This window comes from Eschrichtius robustus, chromosome X (genome assembly GCF_028021215.1).
Source record: "Eschrichtius robustus isolate mEscRob2 chromosome X, mEscRob2.pri, whole genome shotgun sequence".
NCBI lineage: Eukaryota > Metazoa > Chordata > Mammalia > Artiodactyla > Eschrichtiidae > Eschrichtius > Eschrichtius robustus.
Genome location: NC_090845.1, coordinates 30,663,345 through 30,676,033, shown reverse-complemented (window position 1 = coordinate 30,676,033; position 12,689 = coordinate 30,663,345). Strand labels below are relative to the sequence as shown.

Genomic DNA, 12,689 nt, shown 5'->3' with positions numbered 1-12,689 from the left:
TTGGGAAACAAGAAAAACATTAAAGCAAACCAAATGGCATTGATTATAGTGCCTGTGTTGTGTGTTGTGAGGAATTAATGAACTTTGGCAATAAGAAGACAGCAGGCTTCACTGAGACATTTCAGTTTGAGTTGAAGCTTATGGGATTAAAAAAGATCTCCAAAGCTTCTCTTCCACTTTGAATTTTGTTATTTTCCAGTAAGGGAGAGGAAAATCGAATATTAAGAGTTTGATTATTCAAATAAAATATTGCATAATTTCTTTTTGATTTTTGATCAATTCTAGTAAATGCTAACTTGATGTTAACTCTAATATAAAACAAAGGTCTACTGTAAATAATATTTCATAACTTTACTTAAATTAATCTATTTATGTCTGTATTGATATGATGTATTATACATCATAATAATTAAATCATTTATTTAAAGCTAATCTTAAATAAATCTCCCCAGTTAAATTCATACCATTTTACCAAATATTTATTTGTATCATGCATTTTTTGCTCCAGAGTTACTAATTTTCTATAGACTTTTTTTTTTTTTTTTTTGCTAAAACAATGGATTTTATTTTATTATTATTTTTTTATTTTTTTAACATCTTTGTTGGAGTATAATTGCTTTACAGTGGTGTGTTAGTTTCTGCTTTATAACAAAGTGAATCAGTTATACATATACATATGTCCCCATATCTCTTCCCTCTTGCATCTCCCTCCCTCCCACCGTCCCTATCCCACCCCTCTAGGTGGTCACAAAGCACCGAGCTGATCTCCCTGTGCTATGCCGCTGCTTCCCACTAGCTAGCTATTTTACATTTGGAAGTGTATATATGTCCATGACACTGTCTCACTTTGTCCCAGCTTACCCTTCCCCCTCCCCGTATCCTCAAGTCCATTCTCTAGTAGGTCTGCATCTTTATTCCCGTCTTGCCCCTAGGTTCTTCTAACCATTTTTTTTCTTTTTTCTTTTTTCTTTTTTAGATTCCATATATATGTGTTAGCATACGGTATTTCTTTTTCTCTTTCTGGCTTACTTCACTCTGTAGAACAGTCTCTAGGTCCATCCACCTCACTACAAATAACTCAGTTTCGTTCCTTTTTATGGCTGAGTAATATTCCATTGTATATATGTGCCACATCTTCTTTATCCATTCATCTGTCGATGGACACTTAGGTTGTTTCCATGTCCTGGATATTGTAAATAGAGCTGCAATGAACATTTCGGTACATGACTCTTTTTGAATTATGGTTTTCTCAGGGTATATGCCCAGTAGTGGGATTGCTGGTTCGTATGGTAGTTCTATTTTTAGTTTTTTAAGGAACCTCCATACTGTTCTCCATAGTGGCTGTATCAATTTACATTCCCACCAACAGTGCAAGAGGGTTCCCTTTTCTGCACACCCTCTCCAGCCTTTATTGTTTGTAGATTTTTTGATGATGGCCATTCTGACTGGTGTGAGATGATATCTCATTGTAGTTTTGATTTGCATTTCTCTAATGATTAATGATGTTGAGCATTCTTTCATGTGTTTGTTGGCAATCTATATCTTCTTTGGTGAAATGTCTATTTAGGTCTTCTGCCCATTTTTGGATTGGGTTCTTTGTTTTTTTTGGTATTGAGCTGCATGAGTTGCTTGTATGTTTTGGAGATTAATCCTTTGTCAGTTGCTTCATTTGCAAATAGTTTCTCCCATTCTGAGGGTTGTCTTTTAGTCTTGTTTATGGTCTCCTTTGTTGTGCAAAAGCTTTTAAGTTTCATTAGGTCCCGTTTGTTTATTTTTGTTTTTATTTCCATTTCTCTAGGAGGTGGGTCAAAAAGGATCTTGCTGTGATTTATGTCATAGAGTGCTCTGCCTATGTTTTCCTCTAAGAGTTTGATAGTGTCTGGCCTTACATATTAGGTCTTTAATCCATTTTGAGTTTATTTTTGTGTATGGTGTTAGGGAGTGTTCTAATTTCATTCTTTTACATGTAGCTGTCCAGTTTTCCCAGCACCACTTATTGAAGAGGCTGTCTTTTCTCCACTCTATATGCTTGCCTCCTTTATCAAAGATAAGGTGACCATATGTGCGTGGGTTTATCTCTGGGCTTTCTCTCCTGTTCCATTGATCTATATTTCTGTTTTTTTGTGCCAGTACCATACTGTCTTGATTACTGTAGCTTTGTAGTATAGTCTGAAGTCAGGGATCCTGATTCCTCCAGCTCCGTTTTTCTTTCTCAAGATTGCTTTGGCTATTCGGGGTCTTTTGTGGTTCCATACAAATGTGAAATTTTTTGCTCTAGTTCTGTAAAAAATACCAGTGGTAGTTTGATAGGGATTGCATTGAATCTGTAGATTGCTTTGGGTAGTATAGTCATTTTCACAATATTGATTCTTCCAATCCAAGAATATGGTATATCTCTCCATCTGTTTGTATCATCTTTCATTTCTTTCATCAGTGTCTTATAGTTTTCTGCATACAGGTCTTTTGTCTCCTTAGGTAGGTTTATTCCTAGATATTTTATTCTTTTTGTTGCAATGGTAAATGGGAGTGTTTTCTTAATTTCTCTTTCAGATTTTTCATCATTAGTGTATAGGAATGCAAGAGATTTCTGTGCATTAATTTTGTATCCTGCTACTTTACCAAATTCATTGATTAGCTCTAGTAGTTTTCTGGTAGCATCTTTAGGATTCTCTATGTATAGTATCATGTCATCTGCAAACAGTGACAGCTTTACTTCTTCTTTTCCGATTTGGATTCCTTCTTCTTCTCTGATTGCTGTAGCTAAAATGTCCAAAACTATGTTGAATAATAGTGGTGAGAGTGGGCAACCTTGTCTTGTTCCTGATCTTAGTGGAAACGGTTTCAGTTTTTCACCATTGAGGATGATGTTGGCTGTGGGTTTGTCATATATGGCCTTTATTATGCCAAGGAAAGTTCCCTCTATGCCCAGTTTCTGCAGGGTTTTTATCATAAATGGGTGTTGAATTTTGTCAAAAGCTTTCTCTGCATCGATTGAGATCATCATATCGCTTTTCTCCTTCAATTTGTTAATATGGTGTATCACATTGATTGATTTGTGTATATGGAAGAATCCTTGGATTCCTGGGATAAACCCCACTTGATCATGGTGTCTGATCCTTTTAATGCGCTGTTGGATTCTGTTTGCTAGTATTTTGTTGAGGATTTTTGCATCTATGTTCATCAGTGATATTGACCTGTACTTTTCTTTTTTTGTGACATCTTTGTCTGGTTTTGGTATCAGGGTGTGGTGGCCTCGTAGAATGAGTTTGGGAGTGTTCCTCCCTCTGCTATATTTTGGAAGAGTTTGAGAAGGATAAGTGTTAACTCTTCTCTAAATGTTTGATAGAATTCACCTGTGAAGCCATCTGGTCCTGGGCTTTTGTTTGTTGGAAGATTTTTAATCACAGTTTCAATTTCATTGCTTGTGATTGGTCTGTTCATATTTTCTGTTTCTTCCTGGTTCAGTCTTGGAAGGTTGTGCATTTCTAAGAATCTGTCCATTTCTTCCAGGTTGTCCATTTTATTGGCCTATAGTCGCTTGTAGTAATCTCTCATGATCCTTTGTATTTCTGCAGTGTCAGTTGTTACTTCTCCTTTTTCATTTCTAATTCTGTTGATTTGAGCCTTCTCCCTTTTTTTCTTGATGAGTCTGGCTAATGGTTTACCAATTTTGTTTACCTTCTCAAAGAACCAGCTTTTAGTTTTATTGATCTTTGCTATCGTTTCCTTCATTTCTTTTTCATTTATTTCTGATCTGATCTTTATGATTTCTTTCCTTCTGCTAACTTTGGGATTTTTTGTTCTTCTTTGTCTAATTGCTTTAGGTGTAAGTTTAGGTTGTTTATTTGAGATGTTTCTTGTTTCTTAAGGTAGGCTTGTATAGCTATAAACTTCCCTCTTAGAACTGCTTTTGCTGCGTGCCGTAGGTTTTGGGTGGTTGTGTTTTCATTGTCATTTGTTTCTAAATATTTTTTGATTTCCTCCTTGATTTCTTCAGTGATCTCTTGGTTATTAAGTAGTGTGTTGTTTAGCCTCCATGTGTTTGTATTTCTTACAGATTTTTTCCTGTAATTGATATCTAGTCTCATTGCATTGTGGTCGGAAAAGATACTTGATATGATTTCAATTTTCATAAATTTACCAAGGCTTGATTTGTGACCCAAGATATGATCTATCTATCCTGGAGAACGTTCCATGAGCACTTGAGAAGAATGTATATTCTGTTGTTTTTGGATGGAATGTCCTATAAATATCAATTAAGGCCATCTTGTTTAATGTATCATTTAAAGCTTGTGTTTCCTTATTTATTTTCATTTTGGATGATCTGTCCATTGGTGAAAGTGGAGTGTTAAAGTCCCCTACTGATTGTGTTACTGTCGATTTCCCCTTTTATGGCTGTTAGTATTTTCCTTACCTATTGAGGTGCTCCTCTGTGGGGTGCATAAATATTTACAATTGTTATATATTCTTCTTGGATTGGTCCCTTGATCATTATGTAGTGTCCTTCTTTGTCTCTTGTAATAGTCTTTGTTTTAAAGTCTATTTCGTCTGATATGAGAATTGCTACTCCAGCTTTCTTCTGATTTCCATTTGCATGGAATATCTTTTTCCATCCCCTCACTTTCAGTCTGTATGTGTCCCTAGGTCTGAAGTGGGTCTCTTGTAGACAGCATGTATACGGGTCTTGTTTTTGTATCCATTCAGCCAGTCTGTGTCTTTTGGTTGGAGCATTTAATCCATTTACATTTAAGGTAATAATTGATATGTATGTTCCTATTACCATTTTCTTAGTTGTTTTGGGTTTATTTTTGTAGGTCTTTACCTTCCCTTGTGTTTCCTGCCTAGAGAAGTTCCTTTAGCATTTGTTGTAGGGTTGGTTTGGTGCTGCTTAATTCTCTTAGCTTTTGCTTGTCTGTAAAGCTTTTAATTTCTCCATCAAATCTGAATGTGATCCTTTCTGGGTAGAGTAATCTTGGCTGTAGGTTTTTCCTCTTTCATCACTTTAAATATGTCCTGCCACTGCCTTCTGGCTTGCAGAGTTTCTGCTGAAAGATCCGCTGTTAACCTTATGGGGATTCCCTTATGTGTTACTTGTTGTTTTTCCCTTGCTGCTTTTAATATTTTTTCTTTGTATTTAATTTTTGATAGTTTGATTAATATGTTTCTTGGCATGTTTCTCCTTGGATTTATCCTGTATGGGACTCTCTGTGCTTCCTGGACTTGATTAACTATTTCCTTTCCCTTATTAAGGAAGCTTTCAACTATAATCTCTTCAAATATTTTCTCAGTCCCTTTCTTTTTATCTTCTTATTCTGCGACCCCTATGATTCAAATGTTGGTGCTTTTAATGTTTTCCCAGAGGTTTCTGAGACTGTCCTCTGTTCTTTTCATTCTTTTTTCTTTATTCTGCTCTGCAGTAGTTATTTCCACTATTTTATCTTCCAGGTCACTTTTCCATTCTTCTGCCTCAGTTATTCTGCTATTGATCCCTTCTAGAGAATTTTTATTTCATTTATTATGTTGTTCATCTCTGTTTGTTTGCTCTTTAGTTCTTCTAGTTCCTTGTTAAACGTTTCTTGTGTTTTCTCCATTCTATTTCCAAGATTTTGGATCATCTTTACTATTATTATTCTGATTTCTTTTTCAGGTAGACTGCCTATTTCCTCTTCATTTGTTAGGTCTGTTGGGTTTTTGCCTTGCTCCTTCATCTGCTGTGTGTTTCTCTGTCTTCTCATTTTGCTTAACTTACTGTGTTTGGGGTCTCCTTTCCTCAGGCTGCAGGTTCGTAGTTTCCGTTGTTTTTGGTGTCTGTCCCCATTGGCTAAGGTTGGTTCAGTGGGTTGTGTAGGCTTCCTGGTGGAGGGGACTAGTGCCTGTGTTCTGGTGGATGAGGCTGGATCTTGTCTTTCTGGTGGGCAGGTCCACGTCTGGTGGTGTGTTTTGTGGTGTCTGTGGCCTTATTATGATTTTAGGCAGCCTCTCTGCTAATGGATGGGGTTGTGTTCCTGACTTGCTAGTTGTTTGGCATAGGGTGTCCAGCACTGTAGCTTGCTGGTCGTTGAGTGGAGCTGGGTCTTGTCATTGAGATGGATATCTCTGGGAAATTTTCGCCATTTGATATTACGTGGAGCTGGGTGGTCTCTAGTGGACCAGTGTCCTGAACTTGGCTCTCCCACCTCAGTGGCACAGCCCTGACATCTGGCTGGAGCACCAAAAGCCTGTCCTCCACACGGCTCAGAATAAAAGGGAGGAAAAAAAGAAAGAAAGAAAGAAGAAGATAAAATAAAATAAAATAAAGTAAAATAAAATAAAATAAAGTTATTAAAATAAAAAAATAATTATTAAGCAAAAAAATTTTTTTAAGTAATAAAATAAAAATTGGACAGACAGCACCCTAGGGCAAATGGTAAAAGCAAAGCTATACAGACAAAATCACACAGAGAAGCATACACATACACACTCACAAAAAGAGAAAAAGGGAAAAAATATATATATATCCTTGCTCCCAAAGTCCACCTCCTCAATTTGGGATGATTCGTTGTCTATTCAGGTATTCCACAGATGCAGGGTATATCAAGTTGATTGTGGAGATTTAATCTGCTGCTCCTGAGGCTGCTGGGAGAGATTTCCCTTTCTCTCATTTGTTCGCACAGCTCTGGGGGTTCAGCTTTGGATTTGGATCCGCCTCTGCGTGTAGGTCGCCTGAGGGCGTCTGTTCTTTGCTCAGACAGGACGGGGTTAAAGGAGCAGCTGATTCGGGGGCTCTGGCTCACTCAGGCCGGGGGGAGGGAGGGGTTCGTAGGCGGGGCGAGCCTGCAGCAGCAGAGGCCGGCATGACGTTGCACCAGCCTGAGGCCCTCCGTGTGTTCTCCTGGGTAAGTTGTCCCTGGATCACGGGACCCTGGCAGTGGCGGGCTGCACAGGCTCCCGGGAGGGGAGGTGTGGATAGTGACCTGTGCTTGCACACAGGCTTCTTGGCGGCGGCGGCAGCAGCCTTAGCGTCCCATGCCCGTCTCTGGTGTCCGCGCTGATGGCCGCAGCTCGTGCCCGTCTCTAGAGCTCCTTTAAGTGGCGCTCTTAATCCCCTCTCCTCGCGCACCAGGAAACAAAGAGGGAAGAAAAAGTCTCTTGTCCCTTCGGCAGCTCCAGACCTTTTCCCGGACTCCCTCCCTGCTAGCTGTGGTGCACTAACCCCTTCAGGCTGTGTTCAGGCAGCCAACCCCAGTCCTCTCCCTGGGATCCGACCTCAGAAGCCCGAGCCTCAGCTCCCAGCCCCGCCCGCCCCGGCGGGTGAGCAGACAAGCCTCTCGGGCTGGTGAGTGCTGCTCGGCGCCGAGCCTCTGTGCGGGAATCTCTCCGCTTTGCCCTCCTCACCCCTGTGGCTGCGCTCTCCTCCGTGGCTCCGAAGCTTCCCCCCTCCGCCACCCCCAGTCTCCGCCCGCAAAGGGGCTTCCTAGTGTGTGGAAACCTTTCCTCCTTCATGGCTCCCTCCCAGTGGTGCAGGTCCCGCCCCTATTCTTTTGTCTCTGTGTTTTCTTTTTTCTTTTGCCCCACCCAGGTACGTGGGGAGTTTCTTGCCTTTTGGGAGGTCTGAGGTCTTCTGCCAGCATTCAGTAGGTGTTCTGTAGGAGTTGTTCCACATGTAGATGTATTTCTGATGTATTTGTGGGGAGGAAGGTGATCTCCGCTTCTTACTCTTCCGCCATCTTGAAGCTCCTCCCCCGTATAGGCTTTTAATTTAAGATAGATTCACGTAGGTATTACTTGTTATTACACGCCAGCTTATTGTTGATAGGAAATCATTCCTCAGAGAAGGTATGTTTTTTTGAGTGATGTTACTACTAAAGACAGATTTTAGAAAAGTAATCTATGTTTCAAACAGTGCAATAATATCATCGATCACATTTGTAATTTTGTTCTTCAACTAGTGGGTAGCCATTGGGAGTTGAATAACAATCATGTTTACATTTTTGGAATGCTCTTTGGTAGTAAGACTTTTGGTAGTAAGGAGGCCAATTAGAAGAACTGAACTAAGGAGCACTGGGCATGAAAACGAGACAGACTAGGTTATTTTAGAAGAGGAAACTGAGGCTCAGGAGAAAACACATGGCACAGATAATGTGTCACAGAAGATTAGTGGCAGAGTTAAAATGAGCACCAAGATATCCAGACCCAGGTCCAAGACTTTTAAGCTATTTCAGAACTCCTCATCACATTAAATTCCTTGACAGAAAATAACTGCAGTTGAAAATTTTTGTTTCAAACAATCATGTGCCACTGTGTTGACATTTTTGTAAGTAAAAGATGTTACTAGCTTCAGGGCCATGAAAATGCTCTCTTAGCAAAGTCTCAATAATTTTCCAGTATGATTAAAATTCAAATTATGTCACCTTACTTGTGAACAAAGTGAAAATATGTTTTGTATAAGTCTTACCATTTGATAGTTTAAACCAATTAACAAAACCTGACAGCTGGTCTAGAATTTGAGGTAAAATTCCCCTGCTGACTCAGGCAGTGAATAAGAATTTAATGTTCATTAAAATATGTCACAATCTGAGACCCAAAACACGTACCATCTGTCACCAGTTCCTACTACATACCTAGGTATAGATACAGTATGCTAAAACTCTCTTTTATTTACAATCAGTGTAATTTGTTTTGAAATATTATCACTAATAACCCATGGGATTTTCTCCTACTTTTCATTTGAGGTGGGGGATGAGGAGTCACGTATTTCATTCCTCCTGATACATCATTTTGTCCAAATCATGTCAGTCTATTATTTTTCTGTCATCAAAATTGAGGGTTTTTTTGGTGTAAAGAATAAAAAGAAAAGGACAGAAGAAACTGAGGTGAATTCTAAGACTTGTAGAATCAAGTAGGTTATCATGGGAAGGCCCAAACCTACAAGAAATATGTTCCTGGGGCAGAGTACTGTTGCTGTGAGGATTCGTGGCATCTGCCAGGGAAGGACAACTCTGGGAAACTTGACAAAAGAGAGGATGGTGTGCAGGGGCTGCAGGAGTACTGTGGAATTAGGTCACTATCAAGTGTCTGTGAGATCAGATGGCAGGGACAGAGTGCTTATGGGAGCTTGGCAAGTCCCTGGTGACAGTGCTGTTTCACCAGGACTTGCTACCTTGACCTCAACTCCTGTGATCACCCTCAAAGAATTCATCCAGATAGTATCAGTGGTTCTCAAAGGGTGGTCCTTACACTAGCAGCATCGCCTGGGAACTTGTTAGAAATGCAAATTCTTAGGCCCCATCCCAGACCTACTGATTCAGAAACTCTGGAAGCGTAGGGCCCAGCAATCTGCCAGTTAACAAGCCTTCCTGGTGATTCTGACATTCCCTCAAGTTGAGAAGCCCCCACAGTGGATCAATATACCTAAATACAACAACAGGTGATTAGAAAGAATTGCAGTACTTCTTACATATGGACAAATAAGTACACATAAAATAGGTACAGAATTCAGTTTTGCCAGCTTAAGAGAAATTGTCTTGGCATTACTCTTCTGAAGCATACGTCTGATGAGAATAGGGTGAAGAGTTTCTGGGCCTTTTGTAGGTATACATTCTCTTTTCACTTCAAATCATCTAACCTTGACCAGATAGAACATGTTTATTCTGTCTTCTTGAGCAGCTTATCTGTTTCTTGCCCATTTCTACTGCTGTCCAATCTGATTTATTGGCTGTACTTTCCTGCTTACCTTGGGAGGTATGTCCAGGTGCCTCACTTCTATGAAAATAAATTATATTTCTTCTTTAAAATCCTAGCTGACCTCTGCCTTGTACATGTTTTCTAGACCTTCTTTTTGCCTCCTGAGTTTTCTAGAACTCTCTGGTTCTCTGGCAGTCAAAGATTTGTAATCAGTTCTTGATATGCAGAAAGACATCTTTTTTTATACTGTAAATATTAGTAACAATTAAATCATAATTATTTGATATACACACACAAAATCCAAGCTTAAAATAATTGCTCTCCAAGGATAGATGGGAGAAGGCAATTCATTACTATGATGCAATGTATCTGGCACCACCATGGATTTCCTGTTTTCTCCCTCTCTTAGTTATGTTGGGAGAGTACTTCAGGAACTGGGAGATTATAAGAGGAAGAAAGATTGGGAGAGAAAGAGAGAGGTTGGCCCAGAGCCAACAAGGGGAAACAAACTGAGGCAGAACTACTATCCTGCCATTACCATTTGACAAACACAGATCTAGAATTTACTAGATAGAAGCCTTGGTTAGTACAGTGTTTTTGTCATACAGATTTAGGTAAAAATATATTGATTTGATAATTCCACAGTTTTACAGTAATGCTGTTTTTATTTTACCTTGAGTTATTTTCCCTAATTGTATTCCTTAATGACGAATTTCCCCTTTATTTTTGTAATGTTCACTAAGTGCTTCATTTTTTTTTGAATTTTATTTATTTTTTATACAGCAGGTTCTTATTAGTTATCTATTTTATACATAGTAGTGTATATATGTCAATCACAATCTCCCAATTCATCCCCCCCCCCCACGCCCCACTAAGTGCTTCTTCATTTGGTTTAATGTTAACACAGGAGGCTTCGTTTCATTTGCCACTAAATCTCTTTGGGTGTCCAATTACTTTTATAGATCATCTAAGAGAATCTTTTTAGGTAACATGAGACTACCCATAAATTTCCAACGCAAATGGTTTCCCCTTCTTCAGATTCAACTTTTATATCTTAATTCATATTTTGGTCTATTGCATTCTTTCAGACTTAGAAAAAATAGCGAAAAAAACAGTTATTGAGGAGAAACTAGAAATTCATTTCAAAACTTGCTTTTATTCCCTAAAAATGGCGTGCAGTAAGACTGCAATATAAAGAACACCAGGTGAAGTAGATTCTGAGAAAAGGATGAACTAATTGAAGGAGACACCAGAGCAGTCTGCAGTTAAGAGCTATCGATGCAGGTGGCATGCCAAAATGAACTACATAAAGTGTCCTTTGCGGGGTGGCAGGGGGAAGGGGGGGTGTATTGATTTCTCTCTGTCGATGACACTTCGGTTCATGAGCAGTTGGGACATCTGTTTCATACTCATTTCTTTGCCATGTGCAGTGTTAGTTGTTCTTAAATAAATTTGCATTTATTTTGGAAAGACAGGTCTCACAGCTTAGTTTATGTTCGTTGTACTTGCTACTGCCAAAAAGAGGGGATTGTAAAGGGACCATAAAATAATTCTCTCCTTTCTTTCTTCTTACTCTGTGTTTACAAATTACATCAGGGACTAGCATTTGGGAGATGGAAATGGGATTTCCCAAAGCATAGGTTGACCTTAATGGATAAAATGAAAGAATAAGCTGCCCTGATCTACTGATTTCACACAAGCCACTTTGTTTATTCATTCTCTGTCAACCAAATGGCATGTGTAACCCCCTCCATAGCTCCCAGGAACTTTGGAAATGTGAATGGTATAAAAATACTTCATAAAACACATAAGCATTTAGTAAACAGGCAAAGTGATTCCAAAGGATTTGTGTTATACTCAATTACTTAGTTCTATTACTTAATGGGCTCTAAAATTAGCTTTAGAAGATAATTACTCAAATAGCTGAAAGTTAATAACAGATGCTAAAAAATGAAAAAGTCAGTAAACTGAATAACAAGGTTTTTGTATCCAAATAATGAAAAGAATGTAAAAATCATAGAAATAAATAATATTGCAAATTTTTTCAAATAATCACAGCATTTCAGATTGGGAAGTCCCCTTAGCCATGCTCATCTTCTCAATTCACCACCTTTTCTTCAGTACTCCTGGCATGTGATATTTTATTTGAATTCTATCAGAAATTAGAAAGAAATTCACTAACATCCAAGAGCCATGCCTTTCACTTTAGAACACCTCCAAATGTTAAAAAGTAATTTCCATATGTCGATCTCTGTTTTGCCTTTTGAAGCAATGCTACATTTTTACTTGGCAGTTCTTCAAAAATGTTAAGGTAGTTCGTAAGTGCCTTAACGAGGTGTTTATTTTACATCTGACTTTTATTTCTCTTCAAGCTTCTTGGGAACATTATTTGGATTATAATTTTCTACTTATATTTTTATGAACTCTTGATCTTTTGCAGGCCCAATTATAATCTTTCCATATCTATACAAATGAGAAAGTGCATGCAAAAGCAAATTGAACTATAGTATTTCATAAAATGTAACCTAGGCTTAGTCTGTGTTCTTCCTTGTTTTAACAGGTTTTAAAAACCGATCTAGAAAAGAAAAAGCAAACCATGGACAAACTCTGCTCACTCAACCAAGATCTTCTTTCAACACTGAAAAATACATTGGTAGCCCAAAAGATGGAAGCATGGCTGGACAACTTTGCCCAGCGCTGGGATAATTTAGTCCAAAAACTTGAAAAGAGTTCAGCACAGGTTAGTGATAATAATTAACCTACAGTAAATTATCCTTGAGATTTTTGAAATCTGCAATAAGAGAGCGGTACTGTAACCCTGCAAAGGGTGTCACTAGATTAGTCCTTGCTAAGTATTCAGTTGAATAACAACATGGCTCTCTTGGTTGCCTTGACATTGGAGAATGTGGTAGAAGTGGAGGAGTGAGAGCTAGTGGACTGAACCAGCTACTGCCTTAGAGTGTAATCCCTTCCAATTCAATGGGAATGAGGATCTGAGTGACTCAGAGCAGTCGGACAAAATGCTA

The 12,689-nt window shown here is 38.7% G+C and overlaps 1 protein-coding gene across 1 annotated transcript in view; it reads left to right on the top strand.

The window, feature by feature from the left end:
- DMD (dystrophin) overlaps positions 1–12,689 on the top strand; it is a 1,739,631-nt gene that overhangs the window by 276,662 nt on the left and 1,450,280 nt on the right. The window contains exon 13 of the mRNA XM_068533304.1: positions 12,224–12,403. Within this exon, the coding sequence (XP_068389405.1) occupies positions 12,224–12,403 (180 nt within the window). The remainder of the gene's footprint in view (positions 1–12,223; positions 12,404–12,689) is intronic.